Genomic DNA, 27,341 nt, shown 5'->3' with positions numbered 1-27,341 from the left:
GGTATAGAGAGGCATGGAGAGGTGCAGAGTAGAGTGCAGTGTGGAGTGGGGTAAAGTGAAGTATGCATGCTGTGGTACTGCACTGCCATTACAGACAACACATCTTCAATTGAAATGACCATTAAATTTGCACAGGCATACAGTTTTACTGATAAAAGTACATAGCGTACAAACGATAATGTATGGAAATTTCCTCAGCCAGTGTATTCAAATATTTGTTTCCACCACACTTCAGAATTACCAAAATGTGCTTCATTTGTGCTTTTGTAATTCGGATATAGTCTGAAATATCTGCACAGTTTTTTTTGCAGACATTTACTTTTTGTGTGGTAGAAAAAAAATAACATCTTACAGCCTTCCTCAAAAAACACATGCAGTAGCCAGCATAATTGTCACATAAATCCTATCACTTTGAAGTCAGAGAAAGAAAAGTAAACACAATGCTCCCTGGAAGCCAGAACCTGACATTTGACCTGCACAACAGATGTGACAAGATAAGAACATGAGGCCTGTCTACTGAAATGGAGCACTGGCAGAAGAATACAGTAAATAGATTTTGGGTAATGAATGTGACCCATTTAATCTGGACAGCCTAGAACCAGTAAATGCCAGCATATAAAACTCAAGCAAATGTCAGTTACAAACCACAAAGCCAATGGCAAGCAATAGGCTGAATAAATTCTCAGGGTAGCTTTCCAAATGTCCACAAGATGTTAGAAAACCAGACTAGGCTTTGAAATTAAAATAGAGATCTAAGTGGTCAAGGCATTAATCAGTAGGTAGGTTGGTATCCCAGCAATAAATCAAGAGAAATGCAAAGTGTAATGCGTACAAAAGGAAAAATATTTCCTGATTAAACATACATTTAAGAGATGGTTTAAATATGTTGACACCATTAAGGTGGAGCCTTACATTTTGTAGCTAGGATAGGAGCGAAGAAAAAAAGTTGAGTTGGTAGCTAGAGACAGATGTATTCACTATCCAACATCTGTATTCACGCTCCCGAATGGGTGTGGATGCAAAAAAACACATGGGCCAGGTCTATGGAGATAGCGAGGACAAGAGTGGTGAGATTGGGATCCATGTATTGTGTCTGTGGAATTAAGTTAGTAGTTGGTTGGAGGTGACCCTCTGTGTCAAGTAAAGCTACTGCTGCACCCGGCTTGCAGCACAGTTTTGGGCATTTCAGAACTACTGTGCCTAATTTTCCTACTGCGCTGCACACCCAGTAGGAAAGCCAGTATCATCTTGCGCCATGGTACTTTTGGAATCAAGTATGAGGGCGAGTCTAGCCTGAGTGCTTTGGCCCGCTAATGCTAATGAACTTACGTTAGAATTAAAATATGATACGTTGGCTGCGTAGCATACTAGCATAACCTTTGACGTTCAATGTAATTAAAGAACTATTGTGTGAGGTTGGTTTTGGTGAGGTTGTAGAGGGTCCGATGTGCTTGTTTCAAAGGAATTATGTGCTTCTGCTCTAGTAGCATGACGCGTGTCAACATTCACTTGTTGTCATGCACTCAACCCTCCTTGAACGACCCTGTATTTTGCAAATTGCTTGTACATTCTCGCAGTTAAAACACCAAGGTTTCTAACTATAAACTACAACCAGGAGGGCTCCGCCTCTTCTTTTTTTAACGAATTAAGCACTGCCCGTTCTGCCTGTGAAGTTTTGAAACATTTTGGGTTTCCAGGAGCGCCCTGAGAGAAGCCGTAGCCATACCACGTGACACAACATTAGAAATGTGCTAGAGGAGTGTAATAGGCATTTTTGGTGGCAAGAGTCAGAAATCATGGTATGTAGTCGGAGCCTGGGACAGTTTTCCTCACTGCTGGTAGCTTCCTGATGAAGACCTCTCAAACCCTCCTGGTCTTTTCCAATTAGCAGTAGCCTAGCATTGATTTCATCAATAAGATCAAAATGCTCCGGCTCGCTGCTCTTGAGACTATGCACTTTACAAACTCATCACTTGCTACTTGCTTTCGCGTTAATCCAGTGACCTGCATAGTCATGCCTCGCGGTTTAAAGCAGCGTTCATTCTGGATTGAAACGTCAGGGGTGGATGACTTTTCTATCGAAACCTAGGTTTGGCAGGCTCCTCTTCAAGTTTCCAAGCTATCATTTCTCAGTAAACATGCTGTGAATACCGTGTAAAGGGCAGCTCTGACAGAACATAGGTCCTGCCAACCTTTGGATTTTCGCCCAGATTTTAAGAACAAGAGCTTTGTTTGCCTGTGGGTGGAATGGTTGCATGGTCCGTCACAAACCAACCTGTGACTACTTTTTATGCTTTGTTTCGCGAGCTTCTACTCTAAATAGGATGTCGACTATGCAGGCCAGTGTATAACACTAGAGACGCCATTGTGTTCTTGTGAATGTCCGCACGCCCTTTTATTCACAGGGTGGTCCGACACAATGCACAAAAAGGTACATGTACCTCCCCTCATTGTGTGTGCATAATTTAGTGGACCAAGTCTTTTGAAGCACTTCCTGATCTTTATCATAAGAAGGGTCTTTGTTTTTATCGTTTTTACTGATTTTTACAGATAAATACAGACAGTAAACAATGTGTTTTCTCTCTGCGTTTATTTTTAAAAGTGGATGATTACAGAAAATTGTACTTCTTCTACGTGACTCTCCGTGCTGTGTTTCATGAATTGTAGCCCAGTAGCTGAGCAGATGGACAGCATGGAAAATTAAAAAACGGGATGAAATTTCTTTAAATAATGGCATTTGTCAATATACATTTGCAGTAAAATGCTAATATTTAGTGGATGTACTGTTACGTAATATTTGGCAGCTTAAATTGCTAAACCACAACTGACAAAGTATGAGTGCGTATCTATCAGTTAAATAAATATGGAAATGTACAGTTTTACGACTTCATTTATACACAAAACATAATATAAACACGGATAAATACAGATAAAATGTCCCAAAAATAAATATGGATAAATACAGACAGAAAACTTAAAAAAATAAATACCATAAAACCGGTAGCACTAACATAACACAGGTGCTGTGGATGACGGTGCCAGTTTTTACATGTATAATGTCGCTGTTGTGTTCTTCTAATTCAGCTAAAGGACTATAAAACTATAGCTTCATCAGGAGGCAGGACACCATTGGTGCAGTTCTGGCTGTTTCCACAGGAGTTTGTTTGCTGGTCAGAAACAGAGGAGACCTGGGAAAAACTATATGAATAAGGAGCCAGAACGAAAATTAATATTTATTAGTTTACCAGTCTACAATGTCAACTAGAAAATAGTTGCCTATTACCTACAGTGACTCCTTAGTTGGGAAGATCTTTCAGGCCGATTTGGGAAGCGTAAGAGAAGCCACCACAGGGTCTCTGCAAACTAAGTGCTCGTGGATTGTGAACTGAGCCATTCTTGTGATTTTTGCGCAGCAGCAATATCCTCTATAAAGGTGATTTCATTAATGTATATACAAAACAAATCCAATTGCAATCAGGAAATAAAGGATGCGGTACACCACAGGATAGCACCGTCATTGTGCAAAAGACACGTTTCGGCGAAAAGCCTTTGTCAAGCTTGACAAAGGCTTTCCCCTGAAATGCATAGTTTGCATATAAGTGACTGTGCTATCCTCCGATGTGCAGCACCCTTTAGTTCCTGATCAGAATTGGACTTGTTCTGATGGCAGGTAGAAGGGCTAATTGAGCATCAATTGGAGTGGAATATATATATCATATATTACCTACTGGCAGTCGCCAGTAGATATTTATAGTTAGAATGTAGTTACCATAGAAAGAGCGCTTTATTTTTGCCAATAACTTTGGCACAGTTTGGCGAATCTTCACAAAATTGTCAAAACTGATACAAAGCTCACTTCAGCTGCTATCTTGAAAGTTTTGGGGTAATCCGTCAAGCAGGGGCCGAGAACCTGGGGGTGCTTATAAGTGCGTTTTCCCTGTTGATTCCCATAGGACCTTTAGACCCGGCTACAGCCAGAAGTGCTGAACGGAATTACACCAACTTTGGCAGGAAGGTAGAAGTTTGTTCATGGGTATGCCTTTTTAGGTCTCGCCTGGAATTAGCATCCGAAGGATGCGTCCAGGCTGGAGACTTATAGCTGTCGGTCTCGGGGGAATGAGGGACAAGAGGGTGCCACGCGCTTCTCTGGAGCTGGATTTGACTGCGTGCACGCGCACCCACACTCACGCATGCGCACATACACACACACACGCATGCGCACATACACAGCCACACGCATACACAGGCACACGCATACACAGGCACACACACACACACACCCCCCCGTCGCCGCCGCACCTACACACACACTAGCGGACAAGACGGAGATCCTCATCCTGGGCTCCTCACCCTCCGCCTGGGACGACTCCTGGTGGCCTCCCGCCCTGGGCACCGCACCCAAACCGACAGACCACGCACGCAACCTGGGCTTCATCCTGGACTCCTCCCTCTCCATGACCAGGCAAGTTAACAAAGTCTCCTCGACGTGCTTCAACATCCTACGCATGCTACGGAAGATCTTCTGGTGGATCCCCACCGAGACCAGGAAGACCGTCACCCAGGCCCTCGTCACCAGCCGTCTGGACTACGGCAACGCCCTCTACGCCGGTACCACCGCCAAGCTCCAGAAGAGACTCCAGCGGATCCAGAACGCCTCAGCCAGACTCATCCTCGACATCCCACCAACCAGCCACATCTCCGGACCTCTGAGAGACCTTCACTGGCTCCCCGTCAACAAAAGAATCACCTTCCGCCTCCTCACCCACGCACACAAAGCTCTACACGACCGAGGCCCGAGTTACCTCAACAGCCGAGTCAACTTCTACGCTCCCAAACGCCACCTCCGCTCAGCCAACCACGCCCTCGCCGCCGTCCCTCGCATCCGAAGAGCGACTACAGGAGGACGGTCCTTCTCCTACCTGGCCGCCAAGACCTGGAACTCCCTCCCCCCTGACCTGCGCCTGACCCAAGACCACCTCTCCTTCAGGAAGAAGCTGAAGACCTGGCTGTTCGAGCAGTAGCGGAACCCCCCCCCCCCCCCCCAGCGCCTTGAGACCCTACGGGTATGTAGCGCGCTCTACAAGTGTCATTGATTGATTGATTGACTAGCGCACCTACACGCACACACAGTGACCCCCTCCCCACACACACCAGCGCACCTACACACACGCATACAAAGACCCCCCTCCCCCACCCACCGCCGCCGCCGCCATTGCACACATACTGAGCCCCCCCGCCGCCGCATGCGCACACACACATGCCCCCCTCCCTCGCAGCTCAGCAACAAGGCGAAGCCCCACTCACCGGCTTCCTTGGTGCGGCAGCTCTCCTCTCATCGGCAGCTGCAGGGCTCCTCTATGCCAGTTACCACGGGCTCTCCTCACTCCTGGGAGCCTCGTGGAAGGCGCCGGCAGCAGGACTCTTCCTCCCTCCATCTCAGGTCGAGTGCACCGGGGCGCAGGGTAGGCTCCTGCCTGCTCCGGTGCTCAAAACAGCCGCGGCTCTTCCGTGGGAGGCGGGGTAGGCTCCCGCCCTCCTACTTCCGGTTTCCGGTTGTCCCGCCCGGCCTGCCTGACTTCCTGGTCGCAGGCCGGCGGCGATGTTCGGTTTGTCCCGGGCTGCTGCGGTGATGCGGGGGGACAGGTGCATTAACAATGGAGCTTCCTTACCGGTATCTGAACCCGCGCTCCGTACCGTGCGTTAACCCTCGGAGTAAGGCGAGCAGGGCTGGATGCAGAAGGAAGGGGGGGAGGTGGGCGGAACACTGGACCCTCGGTGCTGCTCTCCCGACCTCCTGTGCTGCTCCTTGGGGTGTCTCTCCGCCTCTTGCTTCTTCCCTCCCTGGCTCTTTCCTTCCTTCCCTCCGCTCCCTGCAGTGCCCCTTCCCCCCTAACCCCCCCCCCCCTCAGCCTTTCCTATCCTGGTTCACGCATCCTGGAGCCTTGGAGCGCGAGTGATAAGATGTCCTGTCTGAGCGCGGCCGAAAGCACGAGTGGGAGCGTGGCCTCCAGGCCTCTGGGGTTGGGGGCAGGACCACAGGCTCTGTAGCACAGCCAGAGACAGGCACTGTACCCTAGATAGAGACCGGCACTGTACCCTGGATAGAGACAGGCACTGCACCAGAGCCAGAGACAGGCACTGTACCACAGCCAGGCACTGTACCCCAGCCAGAGACTGGCACTGCACTACAGCCAGAGACAGGCATTGTACCACAGCCAGAGACAGGCACTGCACCAGAGACAGGCACTGCACCAGAGACAGGCACTGCACCAGAGACAGGCACTGCACCAGAGACAGGCACTGCACCAGAGACAGGCACTGCACCAGAGACAGGCACTGCACCAGAGACAGGCACTGCACCAGAGACAGGCACTGCACCAGAGACAGGCACTGCACCAGAGACAGGCACTGCACCAGAGACAGGCACTGCACCAGAGACAGGCACTGCACCAGAGACAGGCACTGCACCACAGCCAGACACATGCACTTTACCACAGCCAGAGACTGGCACTTTACCACAGCCAGAGACTGGCACTTTACCACAGCCAGAGACTGGCACTTTACCACAGCTAGAGACTGGCACTTTACCACAGCTAGAGACTGGCACTTTACCACAGCTAAAGAAAGGCACTGTACCCTAGATAGAGACAGACACTGTATCCAGCTACAAGCAGACACTGTACGTCAGCTAAATACAGGCACTGTATCACACACAGAGACAGGCACTTTACTCCAGCTAGATACAGGCACTGTACCCTAGATAGATACACTGTACCCTGGATAGAGACAGGCACTGTATACCAGCTAGAGACAGGCACTGTATACCAGCTAGAGACAGGCACTTTACTACAGCTAGAGACAGGCACTGTACCCCAGCTAGAGACAGGCACTGTACCACAGCCAGAGACAGGGACTGTACCACAGCCAGAGACAGGCACTGTAACACATTCTCAACTGGCCCACTTTACACGTAGTGTCTGATTACTACATATAGCAGTATGATTTCAGTGGATTGCACAAGTGCAGCACCTGGGTGGACCCCACAGACCTGTGTGCATATACAGTCTGATTAAAAAAAAATATATATATATTTGTGGGTGTGTTGTCGTCCAGCTACATCTTGTGGCCCACAGGCTCATGTATTTGGAGTTTGATCTTTTCTTGGTTGTTTCTCTACAATTCCTGGACTAACCCCTAGAAGATATTCTATAACGGTTTGTTCAAATCATATTACTTTGGTTTGATTCCTGCCAAGTTTGGATGGACTCCTAAAGTAGACACTATATCTTGTTGTATATTACTAATTAGTATAGGTTTATAATTCACCACACTTATGTGGAAACAGAACACATACTGCAGCTGATGCAATACTTTACATTCAAAGGTAGCGCCTTCCCATCTGGGCAACTCCATATGCACCATAATCAATGGGGTAAAAAAAATACATTTCGCAAACCAGTCCGGACCACCTAAGATGGGAAGTATCTGTAGGTGTGATTGGCTCGCCTCATTCTTTATCGCATCCGTTCTTTGGCACAGCTAAATGCTTATAGTGCATGATCTGAGCAGTCTCTGCCATACAGGCAAGCCATCAAATCATTTCTCCCAAAGAGCTCACACACCATCCACCCATGCACCAGCATCTCATGCTTACCTGTTCTATCCCTCACTCCTTTTAGGTCTCGCTGGTACTGCATCCGAAGGATGCGTCCAGCTGGAGACTTATAGCTGCCCGTCCCGTATTTGCAATGCAATAGGTCTCACTTTTGCGAGAGTTTAAGCTATTAGCATTATAAATGACAATGCCTTTTATTTATGTTTAAAAGCAAAAACATAAATAAAAGGCATTGCCATTTATAATGCCAATAGCTCTAACTTTAATAATGCGAGACCTATTGCATTGCAAATGCTTGTTGTTATTTGGTGTAAATCCGTTCAGTAGTTTTGGAGTTATTTAAAGAAATTTTGAGATAAATATATTTAGGAATCTGGAGGATCCGTGAACCCTCCCGATCTCATGCTGAGATCTGATTGTCTGCCAACACTTCGAACCAGGAAGTGTTGGCAGCCATCTTGGGACTGGGCTTGAAGTGGAGTCCCAGACAAAATGTAAAAAAAAAGAAAGGGGGCAGGGTAGGAATACTCTGACCCCCTAGGAATGCTGTTGGGTCCCTGAAGGACCCCGCAAGGCATTAAAAGCATTTTTTTCAGTCAATTTTGCTACAAGTTCACGCAAGATCTGCAAACGCAGGCAAAATTGACAAAAAAAAGACTTGCATGCTCTGCTTATCTTTTGGAGAAGCCCCCTGTTGGGCCAAATCCCGGGGGCATGATTATAAAAATATGCAGAGGGTGCTCATGCGGCACCTTGCGCCCTGGGGACCGCCACCTTCCCAGGTTTATGTATTATTGAAAGGGGGGGCGCTGGAACCCCCAATCAGCCCCACAGTGATGTCACTGACCATGTCATGAGTGATGTAATATGTGAGGTCATAAGCAGTGCATTGCAGGGGTGCGAGTTATAGCTAGCTCAGCTAACTGTAGCTGCTGAATTTCACTGGTGTTGTACAAGTAAAATGTGAGCCTAACTATAAAGTCTCTCTAACCTTTCAGTTTTTTCAGTGTGGGTGTGTGTGTGTGTATATATATATATATATATATATATATCTATATATATATATCTATCTATCTATCTATCTATCTATCTATCTATCTATCTATCTATCTATCTATTCTCAATGTTACCATGCAGGGTGGCACATAATGTTCAGATCAGGGTTTATTACTGCTATTATTCGGTCAGGGCTGCACTGTCCCAGAATCTGTGATCTGTTGGCAGCCAGCTTGAATCCTGTCCTGGGACGCATTAATGACCGACTGCACGCTGGATGCTTCGGCATGAGACTTTCCAGAAAACTGCTTTCCAGTGGGGCGGTTGACAACTGCACAGCAGTGGAAAGATATTACTGCTCCTTGCTTTGCTGCTTCGCTTTTTTGCACCCAACTGCTACATGAGATTTGAAAAATGTTTGTTTTAAAAGGGTCGGGATATGCATTTCAAGATGGGAATTGCAGCAAACTCCTTGTTTTGTGTGCCTTGGCCACAGACCCAGAGTTGCACCCACTCTGCTGCATAGTGTCTGTCGCTTGACTCATTAACCCTGTCCCAAGCCCTCCCTGGTCCTACCATGTCCATTTTACAATTTAAAAAAATTAATTTATCAAAGGGCCCCTCTGCTTTTAGTTTGTTTTGGTTTTTGTTCATTTTTGTTTTGAAAAAAAAGGTGTATTAAAAATAATCCAGGTTTCTGTAGTTTCTAGAGCTATCGGGGTGTAAAATTTTAGGATCTCAAAAGTTTTAAAGAGCGTTATTAAAGAGAATAAAACTAAATATTACTTCTCAAAACTCAATGCTACCTTCAAGCGTAATAAATGGATTGTCAAAGTGTTCTGTGTGTGCTTTGTTGGTGTCTTCCATTGTTGGTTCCTTCCCACTTCCTGGTCTGAAAAATAGTTGTTTGCTATGAGGAATACTGTTCTTCCTCTGCAAACAGTTCAAATTGATGAATGATCAGACTGTCGAATGGGCTTGCTAATAAAATTAAGATTTGAAATGGGCCATTAATCTGCTTGTTCGTGCAGGTCAGTCAATGGTTCATTTAACTGTGGTGTGCTCACTACATGTTTTAGTTCATTACGGACTGTACCTTGTTGTAGCAAGGCAAACATTTGAGTCTATCTTAGCAAATTGGCTTTTATTGTGGTCCAAGGCTAAAGTCCAACGCGTATATTTGAGGCTCTCTGTTTACATGTTTACTTATATAGAATTTTGCATTTCCAAACATCATATGGATTTACGTCCGACAATTGGGTGACAAGCTGGAATCTGTGATTTTTCAGAAAGCTTGGCCTCTTCTCTGCAAGGTTGTTTTTTTTCGTTGCATAATACAGTGGATTTGTAACTTCCCCCTAATGGTTAAAAAAAATTCCCTTGTTTTGTTTGTGGCCGGATTACTTGCAATGGCATGAGCTTTCTTTTCCTTTTGGACCCATCTATGATATTCTGTCATGTGAGCTCTGCCAATATCTGTCGATTGGTTCTTGCCATTTTCTTTATATTTGTTCCGGTTCCTGCCCCATTCTTTTGGTGTCAACCAAGACTGACTTGAATGCCTTATTAGAGACTTCTCCACTTATTTGAGCTTTAGGTTGAACTTGGGTCAGATCATTTGGAGTTCCAGAGGTTTTAAGATGGAGAAGAACTAGGAGAACCCAAGGATTGGCGCTAGTTAATGGGGTGATCCATCATCAGTGTGATAAAGTTTGGGGAATCTGATCAGTGAAGCCCTCCGGTGGGAAATCGAGAGTCTGAAGGGTGGCACATTAGTCTGCTTCTTTTTAGGCTGCTTTCGATTTGCTTCTGTCTGTGGCGACTTCGATCACTCAGGGCATCATGGAAAAGTGAACCATGGATATTGCAGGTAAAGATCAGTACAAGAGTATTAGTCAAATGCTTGGGGAGGAGATTGCTGGAAGAAACTGAGCAACTCTTGCTTTTGAACAACTTCAGGGGCCCGTTTGCTGTTTGAGAGGTCTATCCAGAGACTGAGATCACCCAAGAGTAGGATCTTCTTTGATAAGTGTTTAGTAGACATGGTCAAATTGGAGATTTCAATGTGGAAGAGCATTAAAAATACTGTTTTACGCTCCATCAAGATAGTGGTTAATGAAGACTTTAGACCATCTTGTGCTCAAACGAACTGTAGTTTGTGTCCCGAACCTCCAAATGTTTTGGAGCATCATGATGAATAAACGCAAGCCCTCTGAAGGTCTCTTCCTGGGAGCTGAGGATCTAGGAGGGTGAGTGCATCAGAAGAAGATCTCTCAATAATTAGTTTACACATCGGTCCTCCATGATTAGTTTGTGTATTCCTAGTAGATGTTTAGTTGTTGAGGGTGCGTTTACAAGGCCTGTCGAGTGATTTGGATCTAGGGTCGACAGCCTGTCCTCTGGTTGTGGTTGAGATGTTGCTGTTAAGATGATGCTTTGCATAAAAGCCAGTCTTGTGTTCCTCTTTGTGAACCAGACACTCTGGATTCTGTTTTCTCTTAATATATCGTAGCATGGTCCTTTTTCCAACTTCAAATCTGAACATTTATTGTCTTTCCGTTTTGAAGTGAAAGGCCCTGACTCAGTAACAGGTTGGGTACCACCTAGAGTTAAGAGTGAAAATATTCTTCCCGAGTTTGTTTTGTGGAATATGTACACCTCTTGAAGGAAATAAAATTGTATTATTCGGTCTTGCCTTGGACAGCGCATATGCTGTCACTTGTGAGATCTCTTGTTAACTGAAACTTAATGTAAAAGGCTTTGAGTACGCCCATTACTTAATATTGGTTGGCTTGCTCTTCACTCTCCATTCTCTTCTTTTCATTGGTCAACGGCAACTGGTTTCACTTTGCCAGTCTCTCTACAGACGCTTTAGGAGGATTTTAGTTTCACCCTCTTTAGATCTCTCAAGCACTTTTTTTTCTTGACTTTAGTAGAGTTGGGGCAGCGTAAAATATTTAGAAAACAAATATCAATAGCAGGATACTCCTGTTTAGAAGGTATGCCTATATGCACATATATGTAGGTACTATATGCAGCACATTGCCAGTTTCTGAAAAATACATAAGTAAATCAGAAGGGCACTAAATGTATTTCACTCTTTTTTTTCAAAACGCTGCTGTCCAACAGATGCTCCAACATCCAGTGCAACTTTACTTTTAATTGTCAGTGCGAATGATTTCGTTTCAAAGCATAGAAATAATACAAATGTTTCGTGGGGCTCTTTGCACATATCACCACAAAGTTATCCTAAAATAAACTCTGGCTCAACTTCATCAATGACTTTGTGTGTTTATTCTCCAAACAGGTGTTATATATCCCATGCAGGGTCTAGTTATGCAGACGGTGCAGTTCTCATAGGTGCAGTAATGTGTAATACAAAAAAATAATACATATATGTACAATCTGGGGGCGACAAAATGTTTTTAGAGCCGCCGTTCAGTATGTATTCTGATTACTGTCTTAAGTCCATTGGATATTAGACAATTCCTGTTACAGTGTTGACGTTCGACCCACCTGAAAGTTTACAGGGGTCTTCTCAGGCCATAAACATGCCATCTGGCACAATACTCATTGGGTAGAATATAGACAGAGGCTATTTACGTCATGGACCTGACACATATGTCCAGTTTACCATTGGTCAGAACTTTGAAATATATCTCCAAGCTGTGTATATCGTTCACATGCTGGGGTTTATCTAGTCGTGATGCCTCTATTGTTGGCTACTCTACCTCAGCTAAAGAGAGAAGACATGACCATATCGATGCTTGTGAAGTGTAGTCATTACCGCTTCTACACGACAATAATAAACACTATTATTCGTGACTGAAGGCGATAAGGCATGTACGAAGCTTGAAACCACCTATTGGCGATATACTAAAAATAATGGCAGGGCCACCCAGAGTGCAGGCTAGCAGTGGGCCCATGTGCCATAACCAGGGTTGGATTGGAATTGAAAATCGGCCCGGGGACACTAAAAAAAAAAGTAGCCCCCATTTGCATATTGCCTTTCTGCAAAACAATGCTTCCGCGAAATGTCATTAAAAAGGGGGATGCACGGTTTAGTTCAAACTGGTGAAACACCTGAAAACAAGTGAGGTCACCTTTGGTCAGGCCCCGTTGCCCCCGCTCACAATGCTTAAATTAATGGGCCGGCCCAGCAGCCAAAGAAAGGGAGTGACACCTCTGCCCATTGATAAAAGGGAGTTAATGGATGCCCATCTGCCTCCAGAAAGGCCACTCTGGCACCCACTGGGCCGCTTGCGGCATCCGAACAACGTATAAACCGTACAAATCACCCGCCAGGCTGCTTAAAAAATGCAGCCCATGGCTGGAATTCACATACCGGCCCCTCGGGCATGGCCCGAGTGCCCGCATTACCAATCTGACGCTGGCCATAACCCATATGCAGGTCCAGACCCCACAGCTCTATGTCGCTCTTGGATCTATTTATTTGTATTTTTTTTTATAAAGTTAGTATCATTCCTTTAATAAAGTACGATGTATAGACCGAACAATACTAATGTGTCCTGAATGTTCCACTGTACACAGCACGTCCCAGTAGTAATTACCAAGTGTCTGAAAACACTATCTTGCTAGTTTTAAAATACACTCCACAAGCACTTGCAAGTAGCAGAGCACACACACACACACACACACCCAACACACACCTAACACACACACCCAACACATTCACAGCATGCATGCGTGAACAAACACGAAAACATTCATACTTGCACATAGGAATGCACCCAACATTTAAAAAAAAAAAAAGTACCTGGCCGCAGCGGTGATCTCGGGAGGCAGGGGCATAACGGACACACCTGCGGTGCAGGAGGGCCCTCAGTCTTTTATACATAAAGAAAGGCCCCCTCAGCTTGTCTGCTCAAGTGTATGGGTTTTGCCATGTGCCCCCTCACCATCCCATGAAGGGGGGCATTTCCATACCTAGTCACAGAGTGGGATAGGATCAGTGAGAGTTGCTAAGCCCCCAGCTCTTTTACAAGCATCACTGATGGGCTCGGACCTGGGCACTTCAGTTTTAACCCCTGACGTGCCTAGGGCAGAGTGTCTATCCGTGACACTCCACCTTGTCATGAGGTTAACATAAGACTTTGCTGGGCTGAGGAGGTCATGCCCACCAGGTTGTGAAACCTTCAGCCCAACAAATTTCGTCTTAGGCAACCAGGCACCTGCACATACAGCGCATGTACAGCGCCCTGCTGACCCGACCATGAAGAGTGTCCGTCAGGCAGTCAGGCTGACTTTTGCTCTGCTTCACAGATACTCTTCCTGGTCGGAAACATGTGGCGCCTTTAATGACGTGCTGCGGCTGTTGCCATGTAAAGAGTTTATTTAGGTGTGTGTTTACATAGAAAATCAAGGGATGTAAAGCTTTTGTTTAAGTGCATGATTTGCAAGTAAACCATGCTCACAAGGAATTAAAAGTAATGTTGCACTGGCAAATTAGAGTATAAATAAACACACTATGTTGAATCCATGTATAATTTAATACCCTGCTGCAATGTAACTTTCAATTCTGAGTTCACATGATTTACTTTCAAAAGATTCTAATAAATGAGGGCATTACATTGCTTGCTTTTCTTTGGAAACGCGCACTTAAAGTGAAATCTTTACATTGCAGTGACAGAAGTGGGATTTAAGCCTATGTTATCACTCGTGCACACACACGACTAAAAGTACGCAGGCAACAAAAGGGCCTCATCTCTCTGCACAGCACTGTACACATGACCATAATTGACCTGAATACCGATCTCACCTGAGACCCCAGGTCTAGCTGCCAGTCCTAAACTTAGAGAGGAAGGGAACCCAGCTTACACCAGAGACCAAAAATCCAGAAAACAACCTTAAACTGGCCCAGCGCTCTTTAGGAGCAAAACGTTCAACTGACAAGTTCAACAAGCATTGGTAAAAGCAGCAGTTCCCGCCTTTGCTAGCTGTTTGCTTAGTCAAAGATTTAGTCATATTATACTTCAGTACTGCTGCTGTGTAGCATGGCTGAAAGTTAAAAAAAAAAAAAGCACTGTAACGTGCAGCACTGGCCATGTCAGAGCATTTTAAAATATATATTTGTTTCAATACTGGCGAAGGCGGGGCAAGAGGCATATCTGAGGGAGGACGTGCAACAGAGTCCCCTCATCCTCCGGCAAACATAAAAAAATAAGTTTGATATATATATATATATATATATATATATATATATATATATTTTTTTTTTTTTTTACTTTCAGCCATGCTGCACAGTAGCTATGCAACATGGATAACATTTTTTTTTTTTTAAAAAGCCAATATGCAAGACCTCTTAGCTTTCCCTATGCTTGTTTTTTCCATGGCCTGCTGACTTACTGCATTTTTTTGCTCCTTTGAATAGGGTGTAGTTTACGGTTACTGTATGAATGCATATCTGTTGGTGGCATGCACGTTTTGGTATTCATGAACATTCGCTGTGGTTCAGTTGCACGCGCCTTATATAGTTACATGGACCTTGTACCGGTTTCTTCAATGCACATTCCCTCTTGGCATAGTACTGCCTGAACATGGATCAGCAATGGCTTCCCAGAGTGCATCTGATCGTGTGTCAGAGATAGTGTATGGGTTTAAATTAGATCGGTCTGCGCATAACTGACCATAGATAAATTGAGATACGGTTTTTAAAGTTATTTATAATAACACTGCAACATTTGCCATCATTTTTCAAAGCGCCCACTAGGCCCGATTACGTTCTGAGTGTATCGTAAAAGTTGTTGAGGGCAGATTTTAGCAATGTGTCCTTCTGTGTTGTGTATGCAGCATCCCATGTTAAGAAGTGCTCAAAAAATGGATGCTAAAAACACGTTTCAAGGTGAATTTCATGACGGATATTCATCAAACTTCACGGATGACCATGTATGTGCTCTTAAGGTGTTCCTCAAAATATGGTGAACTTTAGGCAAAGACTTCAATGTACAACTAAAAATGTTTTCTCTCCTTACTACATCATATGAAAAGTGCAATATGGTCCTAAAATCAGTGGTGTTGAACAACTGTTGCGAATATGAGCAGGGCAAGTGCTTCAGTAACACGGTCAATGGGCTGCACAGTGGTGCCAGGTTTCAATACAAGGCCATTTACCAAAAGGGAGAGAGGGAGCACTTAACAGCAATATATAATTTTGCCTGGAACTTAGACTCATTCAGGGGATACATGGGGGGGGGGGGGAGGGGGTCATAAATGTGGACCTAGAATACACATATACAAAGGAGCACATTTCATCTCCGACACACAAATGTACAAAGTAGTACATTTCTTCTACGACACTACGTGCATGTCCTTTAATTTCAACCCCCTCTTAAATTACACGATTCTCTAATGCGAAGCTGTGTGAATGGTTCAGGCTTTATTACTTGCCTTCCCCTGGTGCAGAGGTAGGAGGTAGAAAACTGGAAGGGAGATGGGTAAATGAATGAATCGGAAGCCAGTAGTCAAACCTGGCCGGTCTAAGTGTTGAAACTCGGAATAATGATTGAAATTTACGTGTAGTACAAATTGTATTTATTTGGCTGCCAGCTAACCACAGCAGTGCTGGCCAGATGAACAATTCTGCCCGACTATGCCACTAAGAACTCTCAAACGCCAGAAAGTGCTACCCAGCATGTAAAAATGTGAGAAGTGTATGTTTTGTGAATGCATCTGCTTCGTAGAAAAAAAAGTGACTTAAGGAAATGCGCGTTTTAAGAATTCTTACAGTCTGAACCTGGGCTTTTTTATCGTGCTAGTGTTCTAGAACTTAGAATCGTGATGTAAGATGCATCAGCCAATCAAGAATCGACACCTCCTCTCTTCAGTCTGTTACATCACAGTGTAGCTGCACATCTCGCAGAAGCCTGTGATGGGAGTAGATGAGTAAAGTTTCCATTTTATGTAATGTTGTACACATGTAATTGTCTGTGTGATATTGACTGATAGGATGTTCATCTCTTTTTCAGTATTCGGAAGCGAGGATGGGAGATGACTGACTAGTTCTACAATTTAGTTGCTGTGGAGAAAGATCTTCATCTTATCGAATATTCTGGAAATATCTGAGAAGATGAGGTTGCTACGGAGACATGGACCCTTGAAACTGGCAGCGGTGGGCATTGTGTTTGTCGTCTTCCTCTTCTTCATGCACCGGGACGTGGCGACGGGGAATCAGGAGGACCCTTGGCTAAGGAACATCGTCGAGAGGAAGGATCAAGTGTTGGACATGATGAGGGGGGCTGTGATCAATCTTCGGGACTCCATGCCTAAGCTTCAGATCAATGCCCCGGCGCAGCAGGAAGTCCAGGAGCCCAACATCAACGTGTGCTTGCCCGGCTACTACACCCCAGCCGAACTCAAGCCCTTCATGGAGCGGCCGCCGCAGGACCCCAACAGTCCGGGCGCCGATGGCAAAGCTTTCAAGAAGGACGTGTGGACGACAGAGGAGACCAAGGAGAAAGAGCGGGGCTATGATAAGCATTGTTTCAACGCATTTGCCAGTGAGCAGATCTCTCTCCAAAGGTCCTTGGGGCCAGACAGCAGACCACCCGAGTAAGTATTTTCAATTCCCAAATTTGCTTGCTTCTGTCTGTTAAGGCCATCCAGACTTCTGAATGATTGGGTCTCCTTAAAGATGTTACTTCCCACTGAGAGATCCCTAAAAGTAGAACATGCATCATAGACTATTGCCTACTTGTTGCCGGGGTTCGTTATATGGTCACCTCTGACTCCAGTTAATCTGACACCAAATCTGAAGCCAGCTAATGCTACAGTTTTTACCCAGAGTGCTATTGGAGTGGTTTGGTTACTGTATTCAATTTTGTTCTAAAATATTTGAGGCAAATAGTTGTATGTGACACATGGATCAGCAAGTCACCCTCTCTTAGTCTGCAGTTGGTAGATTGTGGGAGTCTTATGCGCACCTGAACACAGAAACCTGAATTCAAGCTTTACACAAAATATACACGAGTGGTAGCAGTGATCTTATAGCTTCAGTAGGGGACCTTAACCCATTCTATTCCCAGCCCATTTTAATGCTTTGAATCCCCCCACCCTACCATCAAAATGCCTTTATTTAGAACCACCGAACATAACCACTATGTTAAATTAATCAGAATTGCAGGATCAGAAAATTGAGGGTAGCCAAAACATGTCACTATTTATGATCATCCAAAGAATTACAAAAGCTTAATGCCAAATAGTTCTACTCCAGTTATTTCCAAATCCAGGTTGGATAGATCGCCTGGACCACCATCCCTAGTTTACATTTGGAATGGCTACTACGCTTGCAGCTCAACATATCTGCCCTTTGGGATCATGTTCAGTTCGCACAATCTCTAGGCTTAATAAAACGTGCCCTTGTGAAAAAAATCAAAACCCCATTCATGGGTAAATGTACAAATAAGATGGAGGCACATTAATACAATAAAATCCATCACCCACTTACTTCTAAGCTGGCCATCAGTGTTCTATCTACGAGTAGATATTGTATACTTAGTGGGCTCAACCTCTGCCCCCTTTTGAAGACCACATCTCTCAGCAGCGTAAAGCGTGGCTAGTTCTTTACCAGGCATTTTATAACCAGAGATGCTGGAATTCAAATCTCCAAGAACCAGAATACAGTGGGGAGATAATGGAGAGGTCAACTTACCTTTTGGACACAAAATCAGAACAGATGACAATAGTACAGTGGAAATAAAGTTTTTGAAAAAAAGGACAGAAGTAGCTTACAGTAGTTCTTTTTTCAAGCCCATGGGAGGTCAGCAAATATCTTGAACAGGGACAAGAGAGTGATTATAGGGTACCAACAAAAGTAGATTTCTAGTTTCATTTATAGTACTGCAGTGGACAAGGAAATGGGTGAATTAGGTGGGCTGGGAACAAACATTGGTTTCAAATACCAAGAATTGTGTTGCATACGCATTGGTGTGCTTTGATTCTTGTGGGTAAGTTAGAATCTTCACTGTGTAATAATAGAATGTTCATAGGTACATTTATCTTTATGTAATAATAGAATGTTCGTAGGTTATTATACTGGGATCTGCAGCATGTTGGGACAGAGAGGAGTGGATGTAGTATTGTATCAACTTTACAACTTGACTCTTCGATTCTTTGGTAGCCACTGTAACAACAGTTTGGCTAGATTTTTTTTAAAGAGAGAAATTGTGCAAATCACTTTATATTGATTTATAATCTGCACAACAGGTAGAGTTGGTTGCCTCTCCTCCTGTTTCATAGTCCAATCAAGTATGTGGGCATTGATGCCTTAGAAATACTATACTTACCCTACTAGATGTAGAGTGAAATCTTTCTGCCTTGCTCATCTGTTAACTACTTCAACATATTTAGAGTTTTAATATCTGAACATGGCTTTACGTCCTAATTGAAATGCAAAACCTCGAGTGCTCAAGAGATTTCAATTAGCCCGGTTACATTTTGAAATAAAATTCCAGAACTAACCCATTGTTGCCATGGACCAATTGTATTTTTTTCCTATTTAGTTTTTACCTTTCCCCTAAAGATGTAAGTTGCATTTCCAAGCTGATTCTATCCTAGGATAGTGGTGCTTTTCCTACCAGTTCAGTCCTTCTCAGTCTAGAGGAAATACATCTCGGCACTTCTTGCCAGAAATATCTTACTAACTTGCCCCTTTTTTTTAGTTGGTGTATACTGGTCTGGTAAAGTCGAATTTGCTTCCCGTTGTGCGCATGAACAGCTTTTGATGGTATGAGTCAAGGATCTACGAGAACCTTTTAACTTATTGAAGTGCTTGACCCTAGTCGTTTCTTCACATACATTTTATTAAATCAAGAATGTAGAATCCAAAATGTTTTTCACCTTTGAGAATCATACGATCGACCATGGCTGAAGGAACCGTCTTACTGTGACAGTGCCAAAACGTGATGCGTGTGTAGCACCCTGATGCACCGAACCTCCTCTGCTCCCAGTTCCTACTTCACCCACCTTGGTACTAACAAATGGGTCACTGACGTGGATACCCCTAGCATTTGCAAGACTCTGAGCTGGTAAGGTTTGCTGGGCCATTTATGTAGGTCCTCTAACCCATCCCATGGTCCCTCTATCTTCCCATGCCTTGGTCTCTACACAGTCACTTCCCTGGCACAGTCATTCTCCCATTCCATTGTTCTCTCCATGCTTTCAGTGGTTCATTCATCATTTCTTCCATTTCACCCCACCCTCCCCCGGTTCATTTATTCTTTGTTCATTCATCCTTCCATTGTTGTTACTGTCACCCCTCGGTGTCCCATTCTTCCTTGCCTTGCTGTAGTCCTCTTTTTTTCCTCCTTTCCTGGCACCGCTATTTACCCCTTCAATTGGTGTTTTCATCTTTAGCCCATTTACCTTTTCACCCCTTTGTCTCCTGTCCCTGTCAACCCCCAGCTCAGCTTTCATTGCTTCGTTTATCTTCCCATTTTTCCAGTTCCCACATGGCCCCTTCCCTTGGCCTCTCCATTTTGAATTCTTCTCCTTCTTATGCAACCCCTTCCAAATGAGACCAGCTCTTGAACAAGATCAGTTGAATCCAGAGGCAAAAATAGGTGCACGACTGTACAATGTCTCTGAAATACAGGGCCAAGGCTTCTGTAACAGTGACCATCGGAGTAATGCTTCCAACAGCACAGGGTCCCCAAACTACCCGCATGCACTCCCTCAACCAGGCACCCCGGCATAGGAGAGTTGGCCATAACCCCATAAATCCCTCCCTTTAGCTCCTGCACAGAAGCGGGGAATTCAGTCTAGGCAGCTCCACATCTATCCCAAAGTGCAAGATTTTAGCACAATGCTGACCTCTGTTACAGCCATGAGAGGCAGCGGACGAAGCTAGAAGCCCCGACGGAAGAGCCATGTGGTGCTTGGCCTCAGCAGGGCTCACAAGACTGGAACTGCAGACCTCTGTCCCAGAGCCCTGAAGAAGTGAAGCACCGACCGTAGAGAAGGAGGTAATGGGACCATTGAGACCATGGATCTCCGGGGTCCCCTGCAATAAAAGAGAAAACTGAACATATGTGTTCTAATGTGCCATTTGGGTGGTCAATTTACCCCACCCCCCACACACACTTTTTGCTGCTAGAGGCTGTGGTAATTGATATGAAAGTGTGCTGGGTGCTGATACCCAGGCCCCATTAACAGTCCTCTTTACCTAAAACTGTAAATGTGATTTGGTACACCCAATTGCCAAGTACTTTTACACCCCTGTAAGGCCCTAGTGTAGGATACCGGTGGTACCCAGGGCAGGGATGTAAATGAGACACCAGGGCTGCAGCACTTATTGTGCCACCCTGAGTCATCCGAGTGAGACCAAAGGCTGCAGGTCTGCCATGTCAGCCCTGCACATGCAGCTTGCCTGCTAGAATGCAACCCTGCACACACCATGTGTGAAAGGGTCACCTCACTGCTTTAATAGGTCAGCCACACACTGAGGTATACTTCCTATAGCCCAGGAGACATGGTGCATTATATTAAATGTGTGGAAATATATGTGCAAGCATATATTGCCCTGTGGTAGTATTCCAAATGTAATTATACCACAAGTGACCGACCAGCCGTAGGATAACATGAACTGGACAACCCCACATGTAAAGCTCCATTATGGGACGGTCGATTTTCTTCATCTTTGCTATCCAGCACGGTGCTTTTTAACCCCTGACACAATGGTGGTATCGAGGATTAACCAGTATGTACCTAGGTGGCACTTTAGATGATGCCCACCAAGTTAACCCAGTGTTCTCCTGCCTTGGCGGGCTTTTCCAAGGGTTTACCGCCAAGACAGAAGTCTGACCTCATGCTGGAAAGTGTGTGCCACTCCCAGAGACAAAGACCTGTGTATGCAGGAGGTGACCCTCCGCCACACAGGATGGTTAGTGAATGGACCACCACAGCAGCGAGCCTCAAAGGCTTGATCCACACTGTTGGACAAGGAAACTTGGCTCCCTCTCCAGGACAAAGGCTTCCCCAGGCACTTTTTTTTGCGGGCAGGCAGGAAAATTAACTTTGCAGGAGGCGTACACCTCGACAAGGCTGACCACACCTCTAGGGTGTTGCAGCTGAGGTGTACGACTGAGGATGGTTTGGGCCATCTTGAATTTAGCCTAAAAAGCAGGTTTTGACTAGCTTTAGTGACATACCGCCGCTGGATATGGTCACTACTGGGGCGGAGTAGCCGCAGGACTAAGTGCCTATTGGCTACTAGTCCTTAGGCCCACTAACATCCCCTAAATCCAGGATTTAAGGGCACCCCAGACACCAGTACCTTAGATTCGACGTGATACCAAGAAGAGACCCGTTTCCACAACAAGGCAGGACTCCACGAAGAGAAGCACTAAGCTCTGCACCTGTTGCAGCCACCCGGCACCTGCTGGACTTCGACTCGACCAAGGCAAGTGTCCAGTTCCAAAAGGAAAGTGAACCCCTCTGCAATCTCCAGACTTCACAAGAACTGCATTGTAATAAAAAGGAACAAGTCCTCTGCAATCGACATACACAAACTGCTAAATCCACGACCTTGAAGTATTGTCCGCACAGCCTTCCGCTGTGGCCGCTCAAAGTAACTGGGCAGGTGGCTTCTGGGGAACTGTAGACCCAACCCACAGTGAGGCTCCACTTTCTACACCACTCTCCTGGCTCTCTAGAAGATAATTTTCTCAACTGCAGTGCTTGCAGGTACAAAAGCTTGTTGGTGGTCAGTCCTACTACTACCTGCTTTCCTTGACGCTCTAAGAGGAGAGTTCCACCTGCACAAATGACCAACCACCTCAGTGGCTCCATCGTAAATATCCTCCATTTGTTTTCACCCTCTCTTGGCATGCCTGACAGCACCTCTGACTGCGGATCTATTCAGCACCACGGATAGCCGAAAGCACCTCTGCGCCCACGTTCCCTGAGCAAGGGAGAGTCGATCTGACTGGAGACCCCTGGTCCAGGGCCAGCTCCTTGCTTGAGTTCTAAAGTTGTTTACTCAACTCGACTTGCAAGTACCTTTTGGCTAAGGTAGCAAGTCTGTATTGACAGCTCATTTTGACATCTAAAGTTCACCTCTGCACCCCACACTCTTGAACCAGGTACAATGGTGGTAGCTGTTGTGATCTGGTCTAGGGACTCGCAAGAGCTTAACCCCGAGTGGGTTCAGTTGAACTCCCTAAGTACCCGATTGCATATATGTGTTTTTCCACTTTACCGCAACGTTAAAGTTTTACACTGCGAAGTACTGATTTATGTAATGCTTAAAAATTGATATCCCCAGTTATCCTGTTTGTATCAATTTCATTTTGGTGTCTAAGCATATATAAAAATCTGAGCCAATTTTATAAATTTATGTCGGATTTCTCTTGAGTCATGTCAATTACTTATCGTCGATGTTGGTGATGTGAAGTCCTTGACACATGTTCCTCTATGTAGCCTGTCTGCTCTTTGCCACTCTACCAGAACTAAGAGAAGAAGTCCTAAGAGAGCACCCGGAGTCCATATTTGTGTTTTGTGCTAGTATTACATAGTAAGGCATCCCCTGCCATACCACATACTGCTTTCACCTTGAAACAATATGATTATGGAGAAAGGAGACATAGGAAAAGTGAAGGAAGAAACGCGAGCAGGCAACAATGGCAGCCTCGAGCTCTGTCCCCCTCACCCAAGTTCCTGACTACTCCGCTCATTGGTTGACTTAAATGCACAGGCTCAGCTCATCCCTATGTAAGGATGGACCTGGCCTATGGTATCTGTGAGGATCAGTACATACCAACCATTACTGCCAAATTACCATCTATCACATTCCTTTATTATTGAAGGTTGCTCCTCCCCAAACTTACCTAGCAGTACAGATTTAATAGGCAGGGAGTTATCTTCCCAGGTGACTTGAAGTGCTAAGATGAAATAAATAAATTAAATTGCAATCAAATGGAAGGATGTTTTGATATCTTTAAGTTAAATTGATCACTTTGCTTGTACAAATAATACTGATGACGTGACTGTCTCAGCACTAGGTAGCTAGGATGCCCACCCTTCTGTGTTCTTGATGTCACGCACGTCCTAGATTCTAACAATGACCTCATTTAATTACAGATGAGTTTTTATTTTATGCAACCACTCGAACAGTCGAGTGAGATTTGAAAGGTGGAAATTGATTTAGAAAGAAGATGATCTAAAAACCCCTGTACAATAACATTGATGGTTTTGAGCATGAAGCGAGAAGCATCCTCCAGAATCCGCTGCCACCCCTGCAGGTAAGAGCGGTGGGGCCAGGTGAGGGGTAATTTCGACAGACGATAACTAGGGGAAATTATTTGTCTAATTTGTCGAATCCCCCCCAACCCGGCCCCAACGCTCTTACCTGCACGGGCCAAGGCTGTCCAGGATGCCTATCTTCAGAAGTTGTTAAACATTAAACTTTGCTGTTGTAATATGATAGTTTCATTATTAGCATGTGTGAAGGTTTGAGATCAAGATTGCTTGTGTTCTCTTTTCAGATTTTACCATTAGGGAGTAATAAACTGTGCTTCGCCTTAGATCCTGTGGAGAGTAGACATGGCTGAGGTCTGCTGTGGAACAAGTCCGTTTTGCAGTTTCTTTACTGTGAAACTAATCATAGAGCCCTTAAGACTTTGACAAAGTAAGCAATTGCCCAAAGCGGCAACTTTCAAAGGGCCCCCTGGTGCAGTGATCTTTCTTCAACTCTGTTTTAAAAAGAAATCTCTCTGCTTAGCTCTCTACCTCTGACTTTCACTACCTAGTGTCATTTTTAGGAATTCTGGGATCCTAAGAAAGACGCTCAGCTGTTTGTGTGAAGGTTAACCCCTCCTGTGCTCATGACGAGCTGAGCTCGTCATGAGCCACGGCGCTCCGGTGCTCATGACGAGCTGAGCTCGTCATGACCACGCCCGTTTAATGGAACGCTCGCACGCTGGGCTGATTCCCCTGCTGTGCTGAGCGTTCCATTAAATGGGCGTGGCCATGACGAGCTGAGCTCGTCATGAGCACCGGAGCGCCGTGGCTCATGACGATCTGAGCTCGTCATGAGCACTGGGGTACTGTGCACGCCCCCCGCCCCCCAGCGGGGGCAACAGCCCCACAGTGAAGGGGTTAAGGTATAATTCAATATTGTTTGGCATCATGTGGGCTTAAATTAGCAGAAAATGGGTAATCTAATTTTGTTCTGAACAGGGTTTCCTAAAACATTCCTTCCCCAGGGCCCTGCATATCCTTAAAATAAAACAGTGGAACTTGGAGGAATGAATTGTGCTCCTGTGTTCTCTCCCAGGCATAGAACGATTTATCTTCCATCTCTTCAAACTGCACCACCCCAGAACAGAAGAGGGTTCTGTTGTTAACAGCTATTTAAAAAACGTGATTTTGTGTGCTTCCAGTTGCGTTGCAGCCATAGGGAAACATTTTCATTTATCTGTTTGGAGCAGCTGTAGTGCCAGCTAATGCTTTTCTTCACTTACAACTTCCGACATGCCTCACAACCTCTGAAAGGACCATCTCTGGCCCTTCTTCATCTCTTTGTTGTCAAATCAAATTAGAAAGAGGCAGTTGGAGTTGTGATGGTAAGTTTTTTTACTTCTTTTTTTTTTTTAAACCAATATAACACCTAACTAATGTGAACCAACTAGTTTCACAGCACAATCTTTCTGTTGACTGGAGCCTTGCAGTCCCGTCAATTTGAGTCTGATTCAGTTCAGAGACTTAAATGTGTGACAGCTTACCATGGTGCAAAACTAGCATTCCAATAAGTCTTAATTTTCCTTTTTGTGGCTCACCCTGGACACAGACTTGAAGAGCGCCAAACTTTGGGTGCCCCAAATCTGTACTGTCAGTGAAGCCTAGGCTTATGAAAGTCAAAGTAGCAGAGTACTGAAAGACAGGAGCTATCAGTAGCGGCTGGCATGTCCCTAGAGTTGAGTGGGCACATAAAAATGTTTTTTTAATTAAAAGCACTTATCTGCGAGTGTGACGTCCTCATTGATGGTCTTCTCTCCTCGGGGCACGCAGGCTTCAAACTTCCAAGCCAATCCTCGAACTGCTCTCACTATCATGAGATCAGCTGCATGATTGGTGGTAGCGGTCTCCATCCACGCTCAGAGGAGCACTAGAGGCTTTTGCTTTTACTAACCCAGCTGTCTTAAGACAGCTGGTTTAGAGGTTTAAAGTGTGCCTGTGTGGCTGGCCATCGCAAGACAGCTGGCAAAAAGACGTGCACTTTAAACTGAAAGTACACTGCTCTCTCTGCTGCTGCCATTCAGCAGCCGCCGCCCCCGCCCCCGCCCCCTCTTGACACTCTGTTCGGGACTGGGTGACGAAAAATAAAATGGTAATGAATTAACTTCAGTACCATTTTATTTTTCGTCTCTGGGGGCATTTCAGTGGGGCCAAGCTTCTCTGCTCAAACAGAAGACCCACCTCTGGGAGCTTTGGGTGACCTGGTCCAATGCTGTCATTTGCAAATAGTGGCAGGGGTGGCTCTAGGCTCATGGAGGCTCTGGGCAGGGAGCGTAGGTAGAGGGCCCCGGAAGAGGCGCGGAGGCCAGTGAAGAGGGGGGGTGGGTCAGGGTGTTTGGAAGTGGAACAGAGCCGGAGGCCGCCAAATCCCTGCCAGGGGCCGCCACGCTAATATGTATCCATCCTCCGAGGATTATTATATTAAGGATATATATTGGCGTGGCGGCCCCAGGGGTTTCGCGGCCCTGTGCAGGTGCACAGCTTGCACATGCCTAAGGCCGGCTCTGATAGTGGAAGAGGCAATGAAAGGTGGATCTCACTCCAGGTCATTTGGGTGAAAGCCGACTCTACACCCCGCTGGCTGGAATAAAAGCTTTTGCATAATGCTTGAAAGCCGAACTTGCTCTTCAAGTTTTACAGGTGTGACCGTGCAGAGCTGGGTCCGAAATTTCCCTTCAATGTAAATCACGATCCCTATTCTTAAGCGTTTGGTTATGCCAGGCCCCTAAAGGTATAGGTGAAGTCTGGCAGGTTCTTTCTGTGGTGCCTCAAAGGCATTCGGCAGCATGGAATGGCGTGGGAGGGTGTTCCAGGGAGGGTTGGATTCCAGTCAGGCCTACAGTCTTGAGTTCTGATGCTGGTAGTAAACTGCCACAGGGCGGTACCTCTAGAGAAAAAAAAGGGCACAGCGTGGACTTGCTGGCAACGACTCCAAGGAACAAGGGGGAGGTTAGCCTGATGTGGGAAAGCTACACAAATATAATGTTGGCCATTTTCAGATAAAAGCTCTTCGAGGAGAGGAGGACTCAGCAGGCGTGATGGACACGCTGCAGAAGGCAGTCACTTGAGGGCTTATTGAATGAGACCGAATGGTTCTGTTAGGCGGGGTAAAAGGTGTGTTAACAAAATGTTGCTGTTTTCTAAAGAGTCAAATCAATTCCTCATCACCTACTACTGCATACTGGCGGTGAGGCAGACTGGGGGGGGCTAAAGTCGAAGGTTTAATTTAGAATTTTTTTTTTTTTTTTAAGTATTTTTATTGTAAAACAAAAGGGTTTTTCTGGCACACACAACACAGAATACAGAAAACAATTAATGCATATAATAAATCAAAATTATTATCGAGAAAAAACAATGTAGTACTAAACATAATCTTCAGGACATAAAGAAGAAAAGAGGTGGAAAAAAAGACCATTGATCAAATTAATAATACATCAAACTACATTTGCATTTAACCTTTCCTTCCATCTATGTACCGGTT

General features: G+C 45.2%; 1 protein-coding gene across 1 annotated transcript in view; it reads left to right on the top strand.

Annotated features, from left to right (window-relative positions):
- The window catches only part of GALNT6 (polypeptide N-acetylgalactosaminyltransferase 6), a 250,105-nt gene that overhangs the window by 81,781 nt on the left and 140,983 nt on the right, over positions 1 to 27,341 (top strand). The window contains exon 2 of the mRNA XM_078688863.1: positions 16,597 to 17,179. Within this exon, the coding sequence (XP_078544989.1) occupies positions 16,698 to 17,179 (482 nt within the window). The 5' untranslated portion in view covers positions 16,597 to 16,697. The remainder of the gene's footprint in view (positions 1 to 16,596; positions 17,180 to 27,341) is intronic.

This window comes from Lissotriton helveticus, chromosome 1_1, assembly GCF_964261635.1.
Source record: "Lissotriton helveticus chromosome 1_1, aLisHel1.1, whole genome shotgun sequence".
In the NCBI taxonomy this organism is placed as follows: domain Eukaryota; kingdom Metazoa; phylum Chordata; class Amphibia; order Caudata; family Salamandridae; genus Lissotriton; species Lissotriton helveticus.
The sequence above is the reverse complement of the archived record's forward strand: the minus strand, read 5'-3'. Positions and strand labels throughout refer to the sequence as shown.